General features: G+C 34.0%; 5 protein-coding genes across 5 annotated transcripts; 3 read left to right on the top strand and 2 right to left on the bottom strand.

Moving 5' to 3' along the window:
* Positions 1-257: 257 nt before the first annotated feature.
* DFA_00069 (MIZ-type zinc finger-containing protein) lies at positions 258-2,754 on the top strand (the record flags this gene model as incomplete). The annotated part of the gene is made up of 4 exons (XM_004357729.1): positions 258-349; positions 433-1,327; positions 1,408-2,595; positions 2,713-2,754. 4 exons carry the CDS (start codon positions 258-260, stop codon positions 2,752-2,754), a joined length of 2,217 nt encoding a protein of 738 aa, XP_004357786.1.
* Positions 2,755-2,976: 222 nt separating this feature from the next.
* DFA_00068 (uncharacterized protein) lies at positions 2,977-14,293 on the top strand (the record flags this gene model as incomplete). The annotated part of the gene is made up of 5 exons (XM_004357728.1): positions 2,977-5,571; positions 5,653-7,262; positions 7,335-9,928; positions 10,009-13,686; positions 13,746-14,293. 5 exons carry the CDS (start codon positions 2,977-2,979, stop codon positions 14,291-14,293), a joined length of 11,025 nt encoding a protein of 3,674 aa, XP_004357785.1.
* Positions 14,294-14,570: 277 nt separating this feature from the next.
* On the bottom strand, positions 14,571-16,290 carry gpaJ (G-protein subunit alpha 10; the record flags this gene model as incomplete). Its single annotated transcript, XM_004357727.1, has 4 exons — positions 14,571-14,577; positions 14,856-15,437; positions 15,505-16,096; positions 16,170-16,290. The coding sequence occupies 4 exons, from the start codon at positions 16,288-16,290 to the stop codon at positions 14,571-14,573; spliced, it is 1,302 nt and encodes a 433-aa protein (XP_004357784.1).
* Positions 16,291-17,313: 1,023 nt separating this feature from the next.
* rad50 (DNA recombination/repair protein) lies at positions 17,314-21,519 on the bottom strand (the record flags this gene model as incomplete). Its single annotated transcript, XM_004357726.1, has 5 exons — positions 17,314-18,498; positions 18,574-19,327; positions 19,383-20,695; positions 20,764-21,309; positions 21,397-21,519. The coding sequence occupies 5 exons, from the start codon at positions 21,517-21,519 to the stop codon at positions 17,314-17,316; spliced, it is 3,921 nt and encodes a 1,306-aa protein (XP_004357783.1).
* A 1,077-nt stretch (positions 21,520-22,596) lies between these two features.
* DFA_00065 (uncharacterized protein) lies at positions 22,597-23,698 on the top strand (the record flags this gene model as incomplete). The annotated part of the gene is made up of 4 exons (XM_004357725.1): positions 22,597-22,651; positions 22,741-22,824; positions 23,041-23,233; positions 23,467-23,698. 4 exons carry the CDS (start codon positions 22,597-22,599, stop codon positions 23,696-23,698), a joined length of 564 nt encoding a protein of 187 aa, XP_004357782.1.
* Between the last annotated feature and the right edge of the window lie 47 nt (positions 23,699-23,745).

Genomic DNA, 23,745 nt, shown 5'->3' with positions numbered 1-23,745 from the left:
ATATTGAGCTATGAATAAAGAACTGCTCTCTACTATACTACAGTAACATAGATCAATATATATTTTATAAAATAAAGAAGAAGATAAAGATAAATAAAGAAGGAAAGAGAGAGGAGTGGGACGACCAAAACAAAAATTGTACATACAACAACAAGCACACAGATTTCATACATCATAAATATATAGTATATACATTATATATTTATACATAGATACAACCAAAACAAGAAGAGGTTGGTTGTGATTGGTGACCAGGAATGGCAAGAATCATACTCAGTAGTTTCGACATTAAGAGAATAGCAGAGACAATATTGAAGTCTGAAGAACAAACCAAACTCATATTAAGCAGGTTTGTATATAGAAAAGGAGATAGAGAGAGAGAGAATGAATAATTTATTATTAATATATTATAATATGCATTATATAATATAGTCCAATACATTTAGCAAACGCAAAGTTAGATCAATTGAAACCGATTCTACGATATTTAAGAGATCATAAAGAAGCATCGTTCTTGTCGATTAGCGGCAACAAGAACGATATTATAAAGAGGATATCTGGTGTATTGTTTGACGACGAAGGAGGAGGAGGAGGAGGATTAGATACTAGCGTACCACATACTCGACCATCACAAACCATGCTTATTCAACAACAACGTGCAGCACTTCAAAATTCATATAATTCAAATACAACTACAACTAGCTCTACTACAACATCTACTTCATCAGTACCTTCATCTTTAATGTCAGTTATACCACCTGGTACTTATAAACCAGCAGCTGCAGGAGGAGGAGGAGGAGGATTGACAATGGGATCAATGGCAAATACAAACAACAGATATTCACCATACCCATCAACACCTTCTTCTATAGCTGCAACACAACAACAACAACAACACCAACAACACCAATTACAAGAATTAATGAGATCACAACAAACTTTGAATCAAACACATACACAAATGTCAAGAGTATTTACGACGCCACCAACCATTATTACACCACCGATTCAATACGCGAAAAAGAGTCAAGGTATGGTGACGCCACCACCACCCGCTCTAACAAACAGTGTAGACTGGGCAAACTTTTCAAGACATCAATCACCATACTTTGAACAGGTACAAATACTCAATACATCCATGTTTAAATCGGGATCCCTTTCAACTGTCAACTTTGATATTGACCAAAGCATTCTCGACGTCATCCATCTCAAACAACTCCCACTTCACGAACAACGTGCCATTCATATCCGTTTGGTTTCAAGAACTCAAGATATCATCTATCAACAAGAAATGTATCTTGCAATCAATGGTAAAAGTATTCCTCTTGTATGTATACACAATATTAAACAACCCGAATAGATTTGATTTATTTACTTGTTTATTTACTTTTTGATTGATTATTTTAGTTTCATAAGAAAATAAGATATAAAGGATATAATCAACCATTTATTATTCAAAAACCAGTTGATATTACGCAACATTTAAAGACGAGAAAGAACAAAATTACATTCAACATTAATTTCGAACATACTGGTGTCATTGGATACATGGTTATTCAACTGGTGAAACCAGTGGCACCAGAGACGATTGTAGCGGATATTATGAAACGTGAACGATATTGTAATCCGGCAAAGTCACAAAACAACGATGACATTGAAGAGCTGTCCTATGATATTTCGTTTAAATGTCCGCTCTCCTTTATGAGAATCAACCAGCCTGGCAAGACAGTCAACTGCAACCACATTCAATGCTTTGAAATCAAGTTATTTTTAGACTATGCGACACAACAACAACTTTGGAATTGTCCAGTGTGCCATGTCCCCGCCTACCCCTCACTCATCATTCATGACACTTATTTTTCAAAACTCCTCAAAGAGGCTCCACACGATTGTTCCAACCTAACAATCAATCCCGACGGATCATATCAACTTCCAATTAGTCAAGTTAAAAAAGAAAAATCTTTTGATAGTAGTAGTAATCATAATAATAATCATAATAGTAATAATCATAATCATAATAGTAATAATAGTAATAATAATAGTTTATCAAAATCTTCTTCATCCTTTTCAGTTGATGGTATTGATCTTTCAAGTCCAATTCAAAATAATCATAATAATCAAAATAATCATAATAATAATACTAATAGTTTATCAACTTCAACTTCAACAACAACAACCAGTACGAATAATAATAATAATAGTAGTAGTGTAGATGTATTTGATGTAGATGCAATGTTATCACCAACACCACCTTTGCAAAGTGGACTTTCAAGTGACAGCTCTTTTGATTTTGAATTTGATCGAGGTGGAGAAGATGATGATCACGACGACCATGATGATGGAGAATACGAGGATGAAGAAGAAGAAGACGATGATGATGGAGAAAGTGAATTTTATAATAATTATACTCATCATCATCATCAAAATAACAATGTAAATAATAATAATAATAATCATAATAATAATAATAATAATCATAATGGAAATCATAATCATCATACAAATCATACAAATCATAATAATAATAATGGAAATAATAATAATAATAATCATATATTAAATCGGGACCATGGTAATGCAAGTGATGATTGTATTGTAATTAGTGATAGTGATTAATAATACAATACAATACAATACAATAGGAAATATAACATTTTGATTGTTATTATATGCTTACCTAACAGATAATAATAATAATAATAATAAAAATAGATAGATAAAAAATGTTGTCTTTGCAAAGTGTTGTCTGCTTGATCTTCAAACTCAATTTAAATTTTAAATTAAATTTCATTCCCTTACACCACACCACTCTTTTTTATCTCTTCTTTTACTTTTACTTTACTTATAGTTATAATATATATATATATATATATAGAGATATCAAAGAGAGAGAGAGAGTTTGGAGATAATAAATATATATAGACAACAAACACATAATATAAAAAGAACAACAAAAACAAAGGCAGTGTGCTTATAATGACGACAAATCAGCCACTGCAGGCCGGTAACAACAGGTCTTCAACAATGACAGGAGGTCATAATGAACAACAACAACCATCATTATCATCACCTTCATCATCACCATCTTCAACCAATATCCAATCAATCATTCAACAACACACCAAGGTAGTTATTGACCGAGCACTTGTACATTTATATATGGCATCAAGACTACCTTTTATGTGGACTGACAATGATGATACTGCCCAACTATTATTATTACAACTATTTCAATGTTTTCTAAAAGATTTTTCTTCCCCTAATCAAAATAATAATAATAATCAAAATAATTACAACATTTCAATCAATACTAAAATAAGTACTGATAATCCAAAGAATAATCTATTGATTGGTGGTGTTACATTGTTGGATGTATTGGATCAATTAGAGAATGATCTTGCCAGACCACCTTCTGCATTGGAGTTGTCTGATCGTATTAGATTGCAGATTGAGAATCTACACCAGAATGGACCTGCTCAACCACTGATCATCTACTTTAAAAACTCAAATTGTATGTTGTTGATCCAGTTTGTAAAGAATAGACAATCGCATATTGTCCGTGCTCGTTTGTCTGTCATTCCACTGTATCCAAGCATCGAGTCATTCTCCAACATTACCACCAAGCTCCGCCACACTGTACCCGATCCAAGTTACATCTCCCAGGATGCTTCCCAATTGACTCTTGCATTCCTCAGCTATCTGGTACAACTCCGTGATGTTCCAGAACCCATCCCCATCTCTTTTGAATTGAAAAAGCATATTCAAATCTTGAGAGATAAGAATAGAAAGAATCATGGAAGACACCATCACCATAGACAACAACCACCACAAAAGAATGATACTACCATCACACACTACAACAAGTATGGAGAGAATGAAGCCAAGATTGGATTGGTCACCTCTGCACTCAGTGAATGGTTGATTCCTTCCATGTCCAATGGTGGCGTGCAACTCGACAGCCATGCAGTCACACTTGTCAAAAGTGTCAGACCAGAGATTATATCCCCACTTCCCCACCAAGTCGAACTCGAAGAATCTGCATGTGGCGAAGATCTTGGAGGAAATGATGATGATGACAGAATATCCAAAGATTCAGTACCATGGAGAAGATCACCTCTTTGGATTGGTATCAAATCAATTATTCATCTTTTATTCTTAGAGAATGGTTCATTTGAATCAGAGGAAGAAGTAGAAAAAGAAGAAGGGTCGTGTTCTCAGTCAAATCCAAACAATATTGTTTATAAATCAATGATGTTATGCTTTATGAGTTTTGTGGCCGAACATGTAGTTTCATTGGATCCCAACTTTTTCCAAGTCACTGCCAAGCTTGCAAAACGGTCCGAAAAGTTAATGAACGATTCCAATGAAGAGTTGTACGAACATGCTATCAACTATGCCAGTCGTGTCTCTGAGAGCTTGTCGAGTCGGTTCAACAAGGACTGGAATCAATTTGTCGAGCGTTGTAATTGGTATGGCAACGTTGACAGCATTTGCCAGGGGTTCAACGACTCTCAAGACTTTACAACCGTGTTTGATTTCACTGAAATCAAAGACTCTGCTCGTGAACAAATCCAACAACTTTTAACCAAGCCAGTCACTCCCAAGCAACCAGCCGCTGCTCCATCCACACAGAAACCTGCTGCTGCTTCGACATCTTCATCGGCAAACCAACGAAGAAAACCTAGACAGAGAAAACAACAAAATGAAAGTAGCAGTGGTGCGTCGTATAGCTCAGTACCAACCAAAGTACCGAGTAATATGGCCGACCAACGAGCAGACCGTATTCTGAGGGAGGTGTATGACAGAATGGCCGATTTGTGCGATTGTCAAGACTGGCTACTTCGAACGGTCGTTTTAAACGACCTCGAATTTTTGATCAATACCCTTTGGCTAAAGCGACCAGAATTGATCAGTGTCAGTTCGTCCTCCTCGGATATCTATGGATTACTCAAAAACTACATCAAGGTCGCCAGTCAACACTATGAACGTGACCCAGCTTTGTACAGCAGAATAGCACTCTTTTCATTTACGCTGGTTGCTACATTGGACTTTGTTGTTGGGTATCGTTGTCAAGACCCACAATTGTACACTAGTATCCCCATCTTTATCAATGTCGATGTACTCAGTCATGTTATGGTCGCCTATGAATGGGAGACAAACCAATTGCACGATTTGGAAAAGTACTTTCTTCTTCGTAAATGCAAGCAGAGTAATGGCGACCACTCTATCTTTGGTGTTGGCGAGTATGGTCTTGCACTTCCATGGGCCAAGAAACATCTCACCAATGACTTGCTAAAGAGACGACAAGACGACAATCGTCGTGCTCTCGAAAAGGAAGAGGATTTTAGAAACCTTCAAAAGCAACTTCGTCACGAAATCCAAGGTCTCGAAGCCAAACACAAACTAGATCCACAAAAATCACTTCAAGACAAGATTAAAAAGGCTCGTGATCAAAAAATTACTCCCTTTGAAAGATATTTACCAAAGAATGATGATCAAGCAAATATTGTTATTTTTGAAAATTTCCTTACTCGTTATTCTGATTTTAGAATTATTAGAGATTGTTTTGCTGTATGTAATAGAAAAAAAAAAAACAAACAAATATTATTTATTTATTTATTAATTTATTTTATTTACTTTTAATTTATTTAGATATTGGCAGAATTTTGTTCAGGAGGTAAAGATACAAAATTACCAAAAAAGATGGTTGATTTTTGGATATCAAAACAAGGATGGAATAATGAATTACCATTGGTATTGTTGCGTAGTCAATATGCACGTAAATATAGAAATGATAAACAATTGGTTGTATTAAATACAACTGAAAAGGAGATTGTTGCAGATAGTAAGAGACATCCATCCAAGATCACTTTTGGTGCTGATGAAGGTGTACCAGAAATATCAAATTGGTTACATATTAAAAAGAAATTTATTTTCAAATTACCAATCCCTCCTTCTTCTTCATCCTCTTCAAACAAACCAAACCACCACCGAAACAAGAATGAATTAAAAAAGAAAATTGAAAAGGATCAAAAAGAGAAATTAAACAAACAAATGGTGAATGGTTTGGTTAGTGCAGAGATTAATCCATTACAATGGATTATTGATAATGATATTATTGATGAAAATCAAGTATTGGCAACACAGTGCAAGGCACCTCTTGGTATGAGACCATACGATTATATCAAATTTGGTCAACTTCGTAGTGGAGGTGGATTCTTGCATGTTAGAAATCTTCTTCGTTATCTGTCAGAGGATGGAAACGATCTCAATAGTCTTGCATTCCTCGTACTCGTGCAACAGACTCTTTTCAAGGCTGGTCCGGCCCAAACGTCGACCATGTCTCACAACTCGATTCCTTCGACACCCATACGTCCGTGGAAGGAGAGTTGGGGTGACGACCAAGTGATCCAACTGCTTGGTGTCACCATCTCTCGTTTGCTCGAGGAAAGTAGAATGAATTGGGATGGTCATAACCTTTTGTTGGCCATCATCCAATTGGTATCCTATATTCTAAATAACAGCAAACAGTCACAGACCAACCAATCAACGCTCATCCTCTTGCTACTCCAGTGTAGAATGATTGCAAAAGAGTGGGTAGAGACATTGAAGCAACTCACCGATCAATCGCTTCGTAGTGCCAACCACAGCTCAGAGGTTTTGGAAATGTACCGAAGAAAGCTGGTTTATGCTTGTACAGCCATCGTACTCACCTATGATTTTCAATTGTACAACTTGCCCGATTCTAGAATCGACCCGCTTGTCAACCAACAAGACAACCAATTCACTGGTATTGTCGATCTTGTAGGTGCTCTCATCACCATCCACAACAACACATTTTACAATGAACGATTGGGTAAAAAACTATCAAACGAGTTGGAAGAACAAGAACAGTTTGATTATCTCATGACCAAGGTTGATATTATCGCCCATCATCGTAGTAAACAGGTTCATAAAACAGTCGATTCAAATTCTATATTGCTATCGAAAATCATCTTGCAATATTGGTATGAAGGAGGTAACAATGATCAGACATCATTACAATTGTTTAATGTTTGGAAGAGATTTATGACTAGTGATGAATGGGAATGTGATTATAATAATGGTTTAACCAAAATTAAAATCAATATTGCCACTGGTTCGCTATTAATCAATGGTGAATCTATTAAAAGATTACCAATTGAAATTGAATCTCATTATCTTTTTAAAAGATTATTTGATACTAGTATTTTTGAAGTTATTAATATTTCAAAAAATAGATGGTAAGAAAGATATAAAAAACAAAACAAAAAAATATATAATAATAATCATTTATTTTTTTTTATTTTTTATAGGAGAACAATTAGAAAATATTCAGGAAAAAGTTATGAATTTTTTATTAGAGAAGGACAACAATTATTTGGAGATGATGATCAACATTCTATAGGAGTATGTGAAATTCATGAAAATGGAGATCAATTTTATTTGATTGATCATCAACATTTTGATTTCCTACCTTTGGTTTTGGAGGATGAATATTCTCATTGGTTGGATGCCAAGAAACAAATGATCGAATTTAGAACAACCAAATTCTCTATGTTTAATCAACAACCCATTAAATATATTGGTGATTTGGGTCGTGGAACCATCAAGAGAACCGATAATAACAAACTACTAGTCAAAGTAGATGGTGATTTAAAGGAAGATATTGAACAACTGTTTAAATTGGAAAATGAGGATCACATTCATGTTTATGAAATCAGTCAAGAGGATAGTGAAAAGTCATACAATGTTCATTTGTACCAATATCGTTTGGATTTCAAGGTCAATTGTAAATTGGGTGTCATTGAATCGGTACAATACAGTGGATATAGAATATCAGAGAACCAAAATATTGGAACACTCATTGGTTTGGAGACTCAATTAATATTGCAACACTCGACAGCCGACAAGACAAAAGTAATCATTCCAAATGCAAAGATTGGTATTAAATCTGAATTTGAACGTTTTGGTTGTGTCGAAGAGGAAGATGACGATGACCAATACAATGAACAAGATGAATCATTCCCACCTCAAAGAGAAAGAGATTCAATTGAAGATTTCTCATACATTAATGGATTGTCACAACAACTTCTTACTCAACCTTTTACATTAGAGGTTAGTGAAAGAAGAAGAAAAAGAATTAATAATCTAGACGATGAAATTGTAAAAGAACTAGATGAAGATGAATTTGAAGAAATTGATCCTTCTTCATCTGAAAATGAGGATGACATTGACAATGACAATGAAAACGATGATGATGAAGATGCACAATCATCTACTTCCTTTTCCTCTTCTTCTTCATCCTCCTCTTCCAACTCAGTTGAACGTAGTAGATATTTTAATATATCAGATACTGATGTTGGTGCACTTCAATATCCAAGTTACTTTATCTATGATTTGGATAAACAAACTAGATTGGTCAAGGCATCAGATAGTACTGCTCATTTACATTTAGCCTATGCTCATCTCATGACCTCTTCGGCATTCCCTGATCCATTCACTGGGTTGACAGGTCTTGAATGTGCCATTCTTCAACTTCAAAGCTTTAGAAACAATGTTCAATACACTGACCAACAATTATCGATTCTCAAGAGAATCAAGGATGTTGCCCCTCGTCGCTATGCCATTCCCAATCACTCGGGTCCCGGTCATACAGTTCTCCAACACGTCGATTTCAAGCACCCCCAACTATCTCATCCAGTCACACAAGATGTCATTGCTTTGGTCGTAGATGATATTGTCAAGGGTAATGACTCTATAAAGTTCCTTTGGCCTTCAAAACCTACTTCAATCAATCCAATTGTTCCAGATACAAGATTGAGTGAAGATGAACAACAAGAAGAAGGAGATAACAAAGATGAAACTGAAGAAAAACCATTATCATTTGAAGAAGAAGAAAAAGAATGGAAATTCGAATTGATTGAATCATTGGAATTGAACCAAGCTTCATATTATCGTAATAGACATTTATTCTCACCTCATATACTTCCAAGTCAAGATGTATTGGATCGTATCAAGGTTAGTTTTGAAACGATTGCTCTGACCATGCCATCTCAGTATGCCAACTACTCTGCGAGGGTCACTAGAATTGTCGATCATCCAAACCTCCATATTGACTCGTTGGATCATTCCTTGTCACCACTTGCGACACTTGAAAAGAGCGATTTCCTCAATATGCACGGACCAGAGTTTGTCAAAGAGTTTGATGACATTATATCGTTTACGGGGTCACTCGACCAAGAGAAAAAAGATACAGTATTTAGCAAGTACTGGACATCATTGTATTACATGGCCACACAAGCAAACAAGGACAAGATGCTAAGAGAAAAGTTCAAATATACATTGACCTATCTTCAAATCTATTTCCACATGGAGAACTTGTTTTTGGATCAATTCTTTTATTTAGTGCTACAACAAAGGGTTCAACTTGTCGAACCACCCTCTCCAACCTACTCACCACCACGTCAAGAAATGGGGTCGTCTGCTATCATCCCTCAATTGATATGGACAAACCCCAAAGAAACCTTTTCAAGATTCAAGCTCACTGAATATATCACCGAACAATTAAAGACTCACCATAGTTCAGTTCCCCAAAATGAAGCACAAAGAATCTATGATGCCATCCTCGTACAACACAGTTGGGAGAATGATCCATCTAGTCCCGATATTATCGTTGCTCCAGTTGAAGTTGTTGGTTTTAATCCTCCCAATATCCATAGTCTTTATCTACCAGACACTCTAAGATTCAATAATTGGTTGAGTGAAACTATCAAGATTTGGGCTTCAAATTCTAAACTAAAGAAATTTCTTGCTCTAGTTTCTCGTATATTAAATTTAAATCCAAATCAACCAAATCAAAAATCAAATCAAATTCCAATCTTTTATAAAGATCAAGATAAACCAAATGGTAAAAAAATAGAAAATAATAATAATAATAATAATATTTATATTAACTTTCTTTCTTTCTCTCTTTTTTATTTATTTTAGTAATTGAATTTGAATCAATTGAATGTGAAGAATTACAACATAGAATGAATTGGGATTCAGATATATTGGATGTAAGAGATTTAAAAGTTAGAAAATGGTTTAAAATTTGGAGTAATGGTTATGACAAGGTGATAGAAACCTATTTCTCTGAATGTCTGAAAGATTATCAAGATAAAAACAAGACCAACTCTATTTATTTGGATCAATTCTTTAATCAAAAAGAAAATTCAATGATTGAAATGAAGAGATTGTTTTATCAAGATTTAAATGAAAGCAAGGAATCTTTGATCGAGAAATTCAATGTTCCACTCAAGAAACCACTTGGACAAGAGTCATTGGAAAAGAAACTTGCCAAGATTCAAAAACGTGTTGAGGATCAATCAAAGGAAATTTGGAAGTTGATTGAAGAATATTATCTTGGATCGACTGATACTGCTGATAAGATGTATCTTGCAGCTGGTTGTTGGAGAAAGTGTGTTCCAAAGATTGTGTATGGAGATTTTATCAACCATTACACTGTCCACCACCTCTCTCAAAACGATCAATATGCAGCTGGTATGAATTCATTTTTAAATCAATCTAAAAACTCCAAGGAAAAGACCATCCCAGAGGAAATATACAAGTTGATTGGTGTCCACATCCTCCTTCAAACCTATCTACAAAAGATTGCAAGATGTAGAGAGGCTAGTACTGACGAAGACCTCGTTCAAGAATTATCTCATAACCGTACCACTAGAACTTGGTCATTGGAAGAATACCCGTCATGGTTGGTATTTGAATTGGAACAGTCCATTTGGATTAGAGACATCCAAGCCGATATTGCAATCAAATTGATGAGTGCAGACCAAAATGAATGTATTCAATTGCAAATGGGTGAAGGAAAGACATCGGTCATTCTCCCAATCATGTGTTTGGCCATGTCCAACAAAAAGAGTATTGCTCGTGTCAATGTTCTTCCATCGCTGCTCCAAACATCGGTTCACGATCTCCAAATGCGTTTAGGATCTGCTATTCTTAATCGTCCAATCTATCTCTATCCATTCAAGCGTGAGATGGGGTCACTCATCACCAATGAGCACATTGAAAAGATCATGTCCAATCTTGAACAATGCCACAAACGCCAAGGTATCATCTTGTGTACGCCAGAGCATCGTCTCTCGTTTGCACTCTATTGGAAACTCAACTTTGACCGTTTGACATCGATGGAAGGTGTACTTAGATATTGGGACGAACACATCTTTGACATTATGGATGAGTGCGATGAGATTCTCTCGCATCGCTACCAACTACTCTATCCAACTGGATCGAAAATACCTTTGGATGGTGGATCAGACCGTTGGAAGGTTATCCAAGAGGTACTATCTGAACTCAAGAATCTAGACTTTAGAGCAATCGACAAGAAAAAGATTGAATTTAGATCAAACAACTCTCAACAATACCCAACCATTGTTGTCTATGACTTTGATGAAGGTAGAAAGTTGATGCACCAGTTAATGAAGAGAATGATGCGTACTCTACCATTCAACGCATCGAAGGAAAAGTTGGGTGTTTTGGAAGCATTCTGTTGGATCGATGCAGACATTAAAGAAGAGGTACATGTTCGTCACCAAAGAATTATCAAGGATATGACGAATGACGAATCGATCCTCAATAGAATCTATATCTATCGTGGTTTGTTCTCCAACGATGTCTTGTTGCATGCCCTTCAAAAGATTTGGTCCAATCATTATGGTATTAGATCAAGTGCCTCCTCGTCCATGTCATCACAACAAAATGGTGACAGTTCCACTCTTCTTGCTGTCCCCTACCGTGCCAAGGACACACCCTCTGAAACTAGTGAATTTGGACATCCAGAGTTTGCCATGATTCTCACACACATCTCCTACTATAATCAAGGCCTCACCTTTAAACAATTTAAAAAGGCTCTTTATCGTTTACTCACCTTCCACAAGACTCAAGCATCGGATATCTATCGTACTTGGACCGATTACGATCAAACCATCGAACCAAAATACCGTGATATCAAGTGTGTTGTTCGTTCTGACATTTCCTTGATTCGTCATCTCCATACCCTCTTCCGTTACAATTGTAGAGTCATCAATTTCTGGTTGAATGAATTGGTATTCCCATTTGAAACCAAACAATATCCATCCAAACTATTTGCCAACCCATGGGATTTGGTTAATCCAAAAGATGAAAGAAAACAATACATCTCTTGTGGATTTAGTGGTACCAATGATACTAAATGTCTCTATCCTCTTACCATTCAACAGAGTGAAATGAATCAACTCAAATATACCAATGTTCAAGTATTGAATTATATTCTTGGTCAAAATGATCAACAAAATCAGGTTTCCATTTTAAAACTTGGTGAAGATATTACTCAAAAGATGACAACAAAACCAAACAACAACAACAATAATTCATTTACAAATGTATTAATTGATGCTGGTGCATTAATGATTGGACAAACAAATGAACAAGTAGCAAGAAATTGGTTAGCCAAGACACCACAATCAAAGATTGATGGAGCACTCTTTTTCGAAAATGATAAATTGACATCAATCGATCGTGATGGAAAGAAATTCCTTTTTAGTCAATCACCATTTTCCGAAAGATTGGATCGTGTTATTGTCTATTTAGACGATTATCACACTCGTGGTGTTGATATTAAACTTCCCACACACTCTCATGGTCTTGTAACTATTGGTGCAAAGATGACCAAAGAGAAACTCCTTCAGGCTTGTATGAGAATGAGAAAGCTTGGCAAGGGTCATACTGTCTCGTTTGTCATCCCAGAACAACTCAATGTTTCACCAAGAGTCGTTGACATTCTTCATTGGACCATCAACAACACCATTGAGACCAATGTCGCTGCATTTGGACACTGGGGTCACCAAGGAATGTTACACGCCCGTTTACAATCGGCCATGCAATTGGTCAAACATGGAAAGGCATTTACTCGTTTATCGTCACTTCCAGAGGTCACTCGTCTCGAGTCTATGTACTGTGGCCAACACAAAGAGTACTTGGCATCCAAGGTGATTGAAAACCAAGCTTCGTCAATGACCTATCGATTCGTACAAGACATCAACTCTGATGGAACCATCCCTCATGAAACTAAAGAGTATGAAAAGGGTCAATACTACCAATTCCTCAAAGAAATTGCACAACGTTCAAAGCAACTGGTCAACGATGTCAAGATCTACAGCTCACCAGTCGACGAGGAACAAGAACGAGAGTTTGAAATTGAAATTGAACTCGAATCGGTTCAACAACCACCAGGTGTAAGAAAGGCATGTCCAGCCAACATTCAAACTCAATTACTTATGGATCTTGTCACTGGTAAAAAGACATTGGATGTTCACTCGAGATTCTATAAAGATTTTATCTTTGAAGTCAAAGAGATGTACAGAAATACTAGTCTTTTCAACCTGGTCGAATCTCTCGACGGATCCTCTAGCCACTCGCTCACCAGTGCAACTACACCATTTAGTTTAAACATCAAGGTGACCAAAGATTTTATCAATGCCGTCGAAAAATCAACCTCTTTCAACTTTGATAAGATTCAATATGATGATGAATTCCAAAGACCACTCAATTATTGTCTAGTTTTATGGAATGTTTCAGATGATAGAGATAAAGAACCATTTATTGTTTTAGTTTCAATGGCCGAAGGTAAATTTAAAAAAAACAAATTATTTATTATAATATTAATTTTATTTATTTTTTTTTAGCAAATTGTTTGATGGGAGAAATCAATAAATTGGTAAATGTACATCAAACAAATGACCAACATCATAGAAATGTAGATCAAGAGATTATTTATGGATCACTCCATCAAACCATTCCACATGGTTCATTGATGAGAAAGAATGAAGAATATTTTACTACCCTACACACTCCTCTTCCCACCACAGCAAGATTAGAACTCTTGAACCCTCTACTCGTCCAACTCAACTTACTCAATGGATCACGTTACTTTGCTGACCAATCAGCTGTTCGTAAATTCCTTGGTATTGTTAGACTAGATACAAAGGAGGCCATGTCAAAGCTTATTGATCATTCCATCGTCGACCAACTCGGTTTTATTGGAAAGACCAAACAATCACTCCTTGCCACCAAGCCAGCCAATATTACAGATGAACAATGGTCTCAAGTTGTAAAAACCAAACAATCCACCAAGTTCCAAGTATGTCCAATTGAATTCTTGATCAAGAATCTTCAATTGCACAGAATCTATTCTACAAATTATTCTGATCTAGAATTAATTCTTAAACATTAAATAAATCCTTAAACCAATGAAGAGTCTTTTTTAAAGTTTAAAAACTTTAAAGAAAAACTTTTAAATTAGAATTAATAAAAAAAAAAGAGACATTACATTGTTGAACGATAATAAAAAGATATAATTCAATTGCTTTATTCCAATCGAGTAGAAATAAGTTATCTTGATGTTCAAAAGAAATACCAAATGGTTGTACAAGTTTACCTTTTATCTATTGTGAGAATAAGGGGGTTAGTTAATTATCAATAAATATAATATAATTTATTACTTACAAGGTTTAATATCTTTTTTAAAGAATTCAAAAAATTTGGAAAAGAGACAACTTGATATGGGAAAGGTAACTAGTTTAAAACCTTTTGTTTTTGGTGGTGATTGATTATAAATTTGACATAAATATATAAATAAATATATAAATAAATATAAATAAATAAATAAATATTATTTGTTATTATTTGTTATTATTGTTATTATTTGTTAAAATAAAAAATAATTAATATATGTATATAACTTTTGTGTGAATAAAAAAAAAAACTGATTTGAGTTTTCTCTCTAATATACAAACATTTGTAAAGATTTCTTTAATAAATCATCAACAACTGATTGAAAAACAAATTTGATATCTTTGGTATTGATAGCACAGGTGATATGGAAGTAAAGTTGTCGACGTTGTTTGAATTGCGAATTAAAAAGGTTGAAAATATAGGTGGCGGCATCCTTTGCCTTGTTGGGGCCGGTATACCCGGGGAAGTACTTTGAGAGGGGGATTCTCTTGATCTTCTCGCGGAACAAATCAGATTTGTTGAGGAAGAGAACGATGGTGCTATTGGTGAACCATGTTGAATTGGAAGTCTCACCAAACAAAGACAAAGAATCTTGGAGACGATTGGTAGTACCATCTTCTTCGAGAACCTGGTCGTAGGAATTGAGTGATGCTACAAACAAGACGGCAGAGACATTATCAAAGCAGTGGATCCATTTTCGACGATAACTCTTTTGTCCTCCTACATCTACCATCTTGAATCTCAATCCTCTAAATAGATAATCTGCCTCGGTGACTCCTGTTGTTTTGGTTCTAATTCTCAATACATCTTGTTCAGTTGGTAAAAAATCTTCATTTAAATAATAATCTATATTATTTAAAAAACTAAAAAAATAAATCAAAATAAATTAATAAATTAAATAAATATATAAATATGAATATTATTACATACTATGGAGTTGAATCATGTAAATGAAAATATTTTGTTCCATCTTCACGAGTATTGAATTGATATTGGATTTCCTTTGATTTCCATAATTCTTTTATATCTTGGATAATGGGAGTCCAAGTGGAAGTGAATTCGTTGACCAAAAGCAATTGGTATGCCTGCATGACTCTGGCAGCTCTTTCAAAGTTGGAAGGGTCTTGGAAATATAAAATTTCCTTTTTATCGGTGGTGTTTTCTGGTTGTTGATGTTGTTGTTGTTGTTGTGGTTGTTCATTAATATATAACTTCATGTTGACAGTTGAATCATGGCTTGATGATTCACCATTATAGTCAAAATTATTAGTGTTGTTGAGGTTGTCGTTTGTATTTGGTTGATTGTTTATGCCACTTGTTCCAGATTCTACACTGACAGTGGTAGTAGACAATTTGTTTCTATCACAATACATCTCTTCCAACAATACATTCATCTGACTGATAATGTTCTCATAGACAAAGCCACGACAGGCAACCAATTCATCCTTTGTAAATCCACCATTATCTTCTTGAATAATTTTCATTTGTTTGAATAATGTAGATTTACCTGAATCACTTGCACCTAAATGAAACAATTTATAATTAATTAATATAAGAAGATACTTTTAAAAGCTGAATATCATGTTATGACTTACCCAACAATAAAAGTTTTAAAACATTGCTTGTGCTTTCCTTTTTGATATTCTTATCGATTTCTTTACTCTTTTGTTTTGCCTCACTCGAGGAAGTAAAACAACCTACATGGTTTGTCATCATTCCTTTTTATAAATCGATCAAAAGATATCTCTTGAGAAGAAATTGAATAAGAAGAAAAGGAGTATATACTAAGATTAAAAAAAAAAAAAAAAAAAAGATATGTTGTTGGTTGGTGTAACGATTATAATTGAATAGCTGTAGTATTTGTTTGTGAAGGCAGCAGAGAAAGAGAGAGATGATACAATTAAAAAATTAAAAAAATAAATAAAAGATAGATACAGATAAAACTAGTCTTTTTTGCTGTTGTTGGTTGGGTCTTGTAGTCAATTAATTAATTTGTTTGTTTGTTCTATTTATAAACTGTTTACTAAAGTTTCAGACTTTGTATAATGTGATTTGAATAGATAGATAGAAAGATAGATAAATATAGATATAACTTATTCTTGTGTTGCTTGTTGTTAAATCCTCGTGTTTGTTTGTTTTGTTTGTTTGTTATTACAAAGTATTAAATCCTGTGAAAAGAACGCCTCTAAAAAAAAAAAATATAGATAAATAAATAATACAATGAACAATGCCTCGAAAAAAAAAGTATATATATATAGATAGATGAAGATGATAGTTTTGTTTGTTTGTGTTTGCTAATAGAATAAGTTATGTAGTTATGTTATCTCTTTAGACGCCTGTCTATCAAAATTGGGTTGAGGGTTGTCGGGGGATGATCGAACAAAAAAAAAAAAAAAAAAAAAAAAAAAAACCAAATTAATTTTTTTCTCAAAGACACGGTTTTGCAATCTTTTTCGACTTTGGCGGATTAAAAAAGAGAGGCAGATTCGTCCTCAGCAGAGGACCAAAAAACCGTTTCTTATTTTCCTTTCCAATCTTTTCCTTTCTTGTTTTGGATTTTTTTTTCTCAACACATTACAAAAATAACTTCCGCATCCTTCCTTCCTTCCTTCTTCTTCCCATTGGAAAACGAACCTTTCGAAAGATCGTCTCAAGATCGAGAATATATTTATATTTATATCTATACAAACACAAGAAGAACTTGGATTCTTTTTCTTCTTTTCCTTTTCCTTTATTTTTTTAGATTTTAGAAATTTCTTTCTTTTCAATAGAGGTATGTTGATTTGAATCTTTGGTGACACGCCAATAATAATCTGCAAAATTGCCACGAGACAAGTATTGAACAAACTCTTCATCGTGAGTAATGATAATGAGTTGGAATCCACGTTGATTCTTTCGTGCTTCGATAATGTTGAGAAGACCGGTAGCAAAACTTTCAATGTTGGCACGATCCAAATGCGAGGTTGGCTCGTCGAGTGCCAAGATACCACAACTTGAACAAAAGTTTTCGGCCAATGCCAAACGAATAATAAGACAGGCAAGCACCTTTTGACCGGCACTACAACGACCACGCATATCGAGTTCAACCTCACCCTTGACCATGACCACACGGTAGTTGAGTGTCTTTTTGGCACCAGTTGCCTCTTCTGAGCGAATCTCGATCGTGTCGATATCATTGCCCTTGTAGGTCGATTGCCACAACTCTCTTATGGTCTTGTTGATCTCTTCCATCTTGAGTGTATGGTATTTCATCAACGCCTTGTCCAACGCCTTGTAATATTTATCCATATCCTTGTTGACAAAATCCAATGTTTCAATTTGAACCAACAAGTCACGATACACTTCATCGACAGTCTTGTAGACAGGTTTGTTGAGTTCTTGTGTAAGATTTCTCTTTTGTTGTTCGAGTGCTTCAACGGAACCTGTCGATTGATCAACACGACTCTTTAAAACGCTAATATCGGCAGATAGACTTTTATGATTGGCAGCATCTTCGGCAGTGATCATTGAGCCAATGACATCCTTTTTTCTCTGGATTTGGTTCAACATTGTTTCAATGTTTAGCTTGAGTTGACGGTATTGCAAGTTGTCTGTGATGGCTCGCTTGGCCTTGTCACGTTCGCTCAATTGACTTTTAATTGCTTCCAAGTGTCCACTACCAGTAGCCATGTCTTGGTCAACCGTTGAAATTTGTACACCAATCGTTTCGATTGCTTCCACAATAGTTTTATGCTTTAATTCAACATCTCCTGCACTCGCAATTTGATTAATCACCGATCTTAATTGATGCAATTTACGTTCAAATATCGTCTTTTCTTGTACCAACTCTCTATTTCTAGTTTCATTCTCTAATGTTTTTTCTTGCATTTCTTTTTGTTTAATTTCAATTAATGATCCCAATTCTTTCATTTCTTGTTTTGTTGACTAAAAAATAAAAATAAGTAGTTAATAAAATATATATTATTATTTTCTTTTTTTTGTTTTGTTTTTTTTACTTGCCTGTAAATTTTTTGTCAATTGTGAAATAATATTATTTGTTTCAATTTCAGATTGTTTAATTCTTTCTAAAATTTGTTCTGAACCTTTTTGATTTGATAATTTTTCTTTTAAGGATAAGAGTTGTTGTTTTTTGTACATTAAAGTTTCTGCCAATTTCTTTGATTGATTTGATAGATCGTCAATAGAACGTGACAAGACTGCTATTTCTTTTTGAAGTTGATCATATCTTGACATTTTCGACTCTAGAGTTTCATTTTGATCGATCAAACTATCATTTTGTATTTGACTAGAAGTTGATTTTAAATCTGCCTCTAATTCGAGTGATTCCTTTTGTACCTGATCCAATCTTTCGGCAATCAATAGCATTTTGTTACAATTTTCTCTTTTTGATTTAATTTCATTGAGTTCAGTGGTAACGAGTTGACGAGTTGGTTCCAAACTTGAAATACTTTTTAAAATCTCTTCTTGTCTCTTATTGTGTTGTGGTATTTCAGTCTCTGACAATTGAATATAAATGTCGTATTGAGGTTTGATTGCTTCCAATTGTTCATAACGTTTTCTAGTCTGGTTCATTTCTTTTTTGATATCTTCCAATTTAAGTGGGATATCATGTGTATGTTGTTGTAGTTTCTCTACAAATTGTGGTAATTCTTCATTTAATTCTTTTTCACACAATGCACATTCTTTTTCATCATGAGCTTTTTCTATATATTCTTTATATAATATATCTTCTGATTCTAAAATTGCATAATTTCTTGTAAATTAAAAGTATTAATATTTTTCTTTTTCTTTTTTTTCTATTTTCTTACTTTTCTAATTTATGTAATTTTAAATTTAAAATTGAAATTGATTTTGATAAATCTTTTAATTCATCTTGATCCAAAATTGAAAGTTTTGGTTTAATAGTTGATAATTGTTGATTTTTCTTTGACAATTCATCACGATAGAGTCGAAGTTCATTTTCTGAACGATTTAATTGATCATTGATATCATCAAATTCCTCTTGTTTGATCGACAAGGATTCATCCAATTCCTTTTTTGATTTGATCAATTGTTGAAATAATCCATTGACTTTTGGTTGGTTATTTGAACCTAGAATCTGTTTTAATTGCACTTGATTCTCTTGTAGTTTTGAATCGATTAATTGTTGTTTGGAGAGGATATCTTTTTTAAGTTGATTGATTCTTGAAATGATGGTTGCATGAGATGACATTTTTCTAATTTCGTCATTTGATATTTCCATTTGTTGTTCAATTGATTTCTTTTCTTCTGTCTTTGCAGTGATCAATGATTGATTATTACTATTGGCAGTTGTTTGTTCTAGTTGTTCTATTTCATCTTGTAAAACATTTGATTGTTGAGCAAATGCTTCTAGATTTTTGTTTAGGTTGATTACACTTGTACGTTCTTTGTCATAGTTGTTTAGTTTTTGGTTATTGTCATCGATTTGAGTAGAGAATTGATGTATTCTCTCACGAAGTGTTTGTCTTTTACCAGTTTGATTGTTTAAATCTTCTTGTATCGATGAGAGACTCTCTTGATTACTCTTTCTATCTTCTTCAATCATACTGTTGATTTCTTGAAATTTGGTTGCGAGTAACCCAAGTAATTGGTCAATCGATGGATTTGTATCATCTTCACCATTGATGATATGATATCGTTTGACTAGGTCACTAATATGAGCATCACGTTCTTGTTCATTTTTCTTTTTTGTAGTCAAAGATGCTTTGGCTTGACCACTTTCAACAGCCAATCTATTCATCTCTCTTGCAGCTTGTTCCTTTTCCTGTACAAGTCTTGCTTGATTCTCTGATAGTTCTTGATAGGCTGAATGCATTCTATTAACCTCTTCATCGAATCCCTTGATCATAAACACCAACTCTTCATCTGGCTCCTCAAACACCTCTACCAATGAATTGTAGATTTGATTTTTGTTTCTTTCCATTTCATTCTTTCTTGCTTCCATTACCTGTACCTCTGAAATCACCGAATCAACATTCTTCATTGCTCTTGCAATCTTTTCAACAATCTCTCTTTTCTGTCCCAACTGTTCATTCATTCTTTGAATTGAATCTTTTAATGAAACAACTTGATTCTCCATTTGTTTTACTTCTTTTGTTAACTAATAGTTTAAAAAAAAATATAATTAGAAATTGAACAATTAATTGTGACAGGGATTGTTTAACTTACTCGATGAGCATGTTCTCTATTTGTATCAACAACTTCCAATTTCAATTTAAATTCTTTAAGTTGAGTATTTAATTCTTTCTTTTTATCTTTGATTGATTTGAGAGCTTTGGTGTAACGAACGGCACTAAAGATTTCATCAAACTTGACCTTTAGCTTTGCACTTTCAGAGAGTGGCCAATTGGACTCTTCTTGATGACAAAAGATAACGTTTTTGAGAACTGGTTTGGCAGCACCCATCAACTCTGGTATTTCCTTGTCGAGATCACTGCATCGATAACTCTTGCTCACTTTTTGCCCATCATTGTTGAAACTCTGTAGCGACGAATCAATCTGTCTAAACTCTTGTTTGTTGTGTGGTTTTTGTATCAGCGACATTGACCGAGCAGCTACGATAGGCTTACCATTAGGTGTCTTGAATCTAAGTTTGATCTGTGCTTTTACTTCTGCCTCTCCTGCAATCTTTGGGTCATGAATAAATGCTTGACCATTCGAACAGTTTGGTGGCATTTCACCTGTACTTGCATATTTTAAACATTCTATAATCGTCTAAAACAAACAAACAAACAAACAAATATAATATAATATTGTTAATGATCAACTCCATCAACTGTATGTTTGATAGTATGTACATACTGTCTTGCCAGCACCATTGACACCGACGATCAAAGTCAATGGTTTATAAAAGTCAATGACACTTGGTTCTTTATAATCGAAACTACGTATCCCTTGAATAAGTATTTTCTCGACTGATGTCATTCTCTCTATCTCTCTCTCTCTCTCTCTATATATATATATCTATCTCTATCTCATTAATTAAAGCAATAAACTAACTAATGAAACAAACTACCTCAATGAAACCAGAGTTATTTTGGTTGTTGTCTTTTTTTCTTGTAAAAATGCGCGACCAACATTGAATGTTCACTACTTACTGTGGACATAATAGAATACTATACTTTTTCTAATTGTTGGAAACGTTCATTAAGGGATGTATTGGAATCTTCTAATTCCTGGCAACGTTCATTAAGATGCATTGGAATTCTTCAGCTCCTCAATTTCCCATTCTCGTCCATCTATCTGATTGAGTCCCCTACGCCCTTTTATTTGTTGCAGCTCCTTCTTCAAACGGCCTCTCTCTTTTTTTAAAGCGTCATTCTCTCTTTGTAACGTTTGAGATTTAATCATAGCATAATATTATTTGTTGAATCAATAAATGATAAAAATTCTAACGATCTACTCAACTTTAATGAACTTCAATACATTATATTTTATGATTTTTTTATTTATAAAAATAAAATATATTTATCTATTATAATATGGATTATTTTGTTTCTTGGTAAAATAAAATGTATACATTTCTCGACCATCCTCTTGATTAAAAATTTTCAACTCGATATGGATGATCTATCATATATTTATCAATCATTCGGCATAATCACCAAAAATACAACCATTAATCCCTTTATCCTACAATCCAAAACCCTGGTGCTTGCGCAATAATTTCCAACCACGCCCAAACATTTGTAAAGGATCCTTTATTTTTAACCATTCTCGATCAATCTTGTATTTGAAGGGAGGCTACTACTACTGTTGGAATTAAAGAATGATTGTATCACAAAAGTAGATGTAGAATTCTAATTAGTATTAATATTTTAATATATATATATAAATATATATTAATATAAATATATATTAATATTTTAATTCAATAACAATGACTATATCGTAGGATTCAACAACACTCTGTTGAATTTAGCAGCGGGTGTTAAACTCCAATTCGATGGTGATGTTGTGATTGAACAAAGTGTAGATCTTCGTTTGAATAGCAAGACTCAAATGGATGAAGGTTATCCTCCATATGAAACTGATTGTATTCAATTCCAAACACAAGGTACATTGTACTATGACATTGTCGATGCCATATTCAACTTTGACTTGACCTCTCTACCATCTACACCAAACCACAATTCCGTAACATAGTTCGATTCGTAACCGGTACAACAGCAACGCCACCAAATGCTACATCTGGCTATCAAGATATACTATTTAACATTAACCTTGTTCGTATGTATAAGAAAGAAAGAAAAAAGAATAATATTATTATGTCTCTACAACCCAACAAAACTAACATGCATGCGTTCATTAGTCCCAACAGAAATGGTAGATTATAAGTGTGTATATCAGATCGGTAGTAGATTCCATGACTCTAAATTGTAGTAAGTTGAAACAAAACAAAACATACACATGAGAATATTTATTTATTTATTTATTTATTAATAGGTAATAGCCAATTTGAAATTTCTCAAGCAATGATGGTCAATGTTACAGTCTCTTGTAGTAACTATTTTGTTGACGGATTATTTGATATTTTTTCTGATAATCTTTATTCTATACCAATTCATGATGGATCATTCCGTAGACGTGTATGTTTTCGTCGTTATCACTCAAAGGTACCTCACCACGGTGCAGTACAGTAATATCCTCATTATCAATACGACGTATATATATATATATAGTAATTTTGTAAATCAAACATTTTCATCTTAACCGTATAAGAGTTTATCCATCTCTTTCCAAACATAATGTTTATGATTATCTCCCTGGTTTGGTAAGTTCACTTCGCGAATTGTAAGTTAATATTTATAAATAGAACCAAATCATTTATTTATTTACTCAATATTTATGTTTATTCTTTTAAATGTATAGTAATTCAAATAGTTCAGACTTTAACAAGGCAGACTATGACAAATATCTCTCTATTTTTGTTAATGGATTAGTAGTTCAATCCAATGGCACAAGCTATGATATTCCCACTGACAGCCAATCAATATCCGATCCTTCCTCCTCTGCTTATATTCTCAACGCTTCATCCTTCTCTCATTTTGTTGTTGGTGTCATCTGTATACATGTTGCCATTCTAACTCTCTTAGCCAGCTAAATTTGTGGGTAAATCCTCAAACTTCCAAGTGTCGATAAATAAAAAAA

Source organism: Cavenderia fasciculata (genome assembly GCF_000203815.1).
Source record: "Cavenderia fasciculata unplaced genomic scaffold Scf_Dfasci-F-a-11f03.f1-5, whole genome shotgun sequence".
NCBI classification, from domain to species: domain Eukaryota; phylum Evosea; class Eumycetozoa; order Acytosteliales; family Cavenderiaceae; genus Cavenderia; species Cavenderia fasciculata.
The sequence above is the reverse complement of the archived record's forward strand: the minus strand, read 5'-3'. Positions and strand labels throughout refer to the sequence as shown.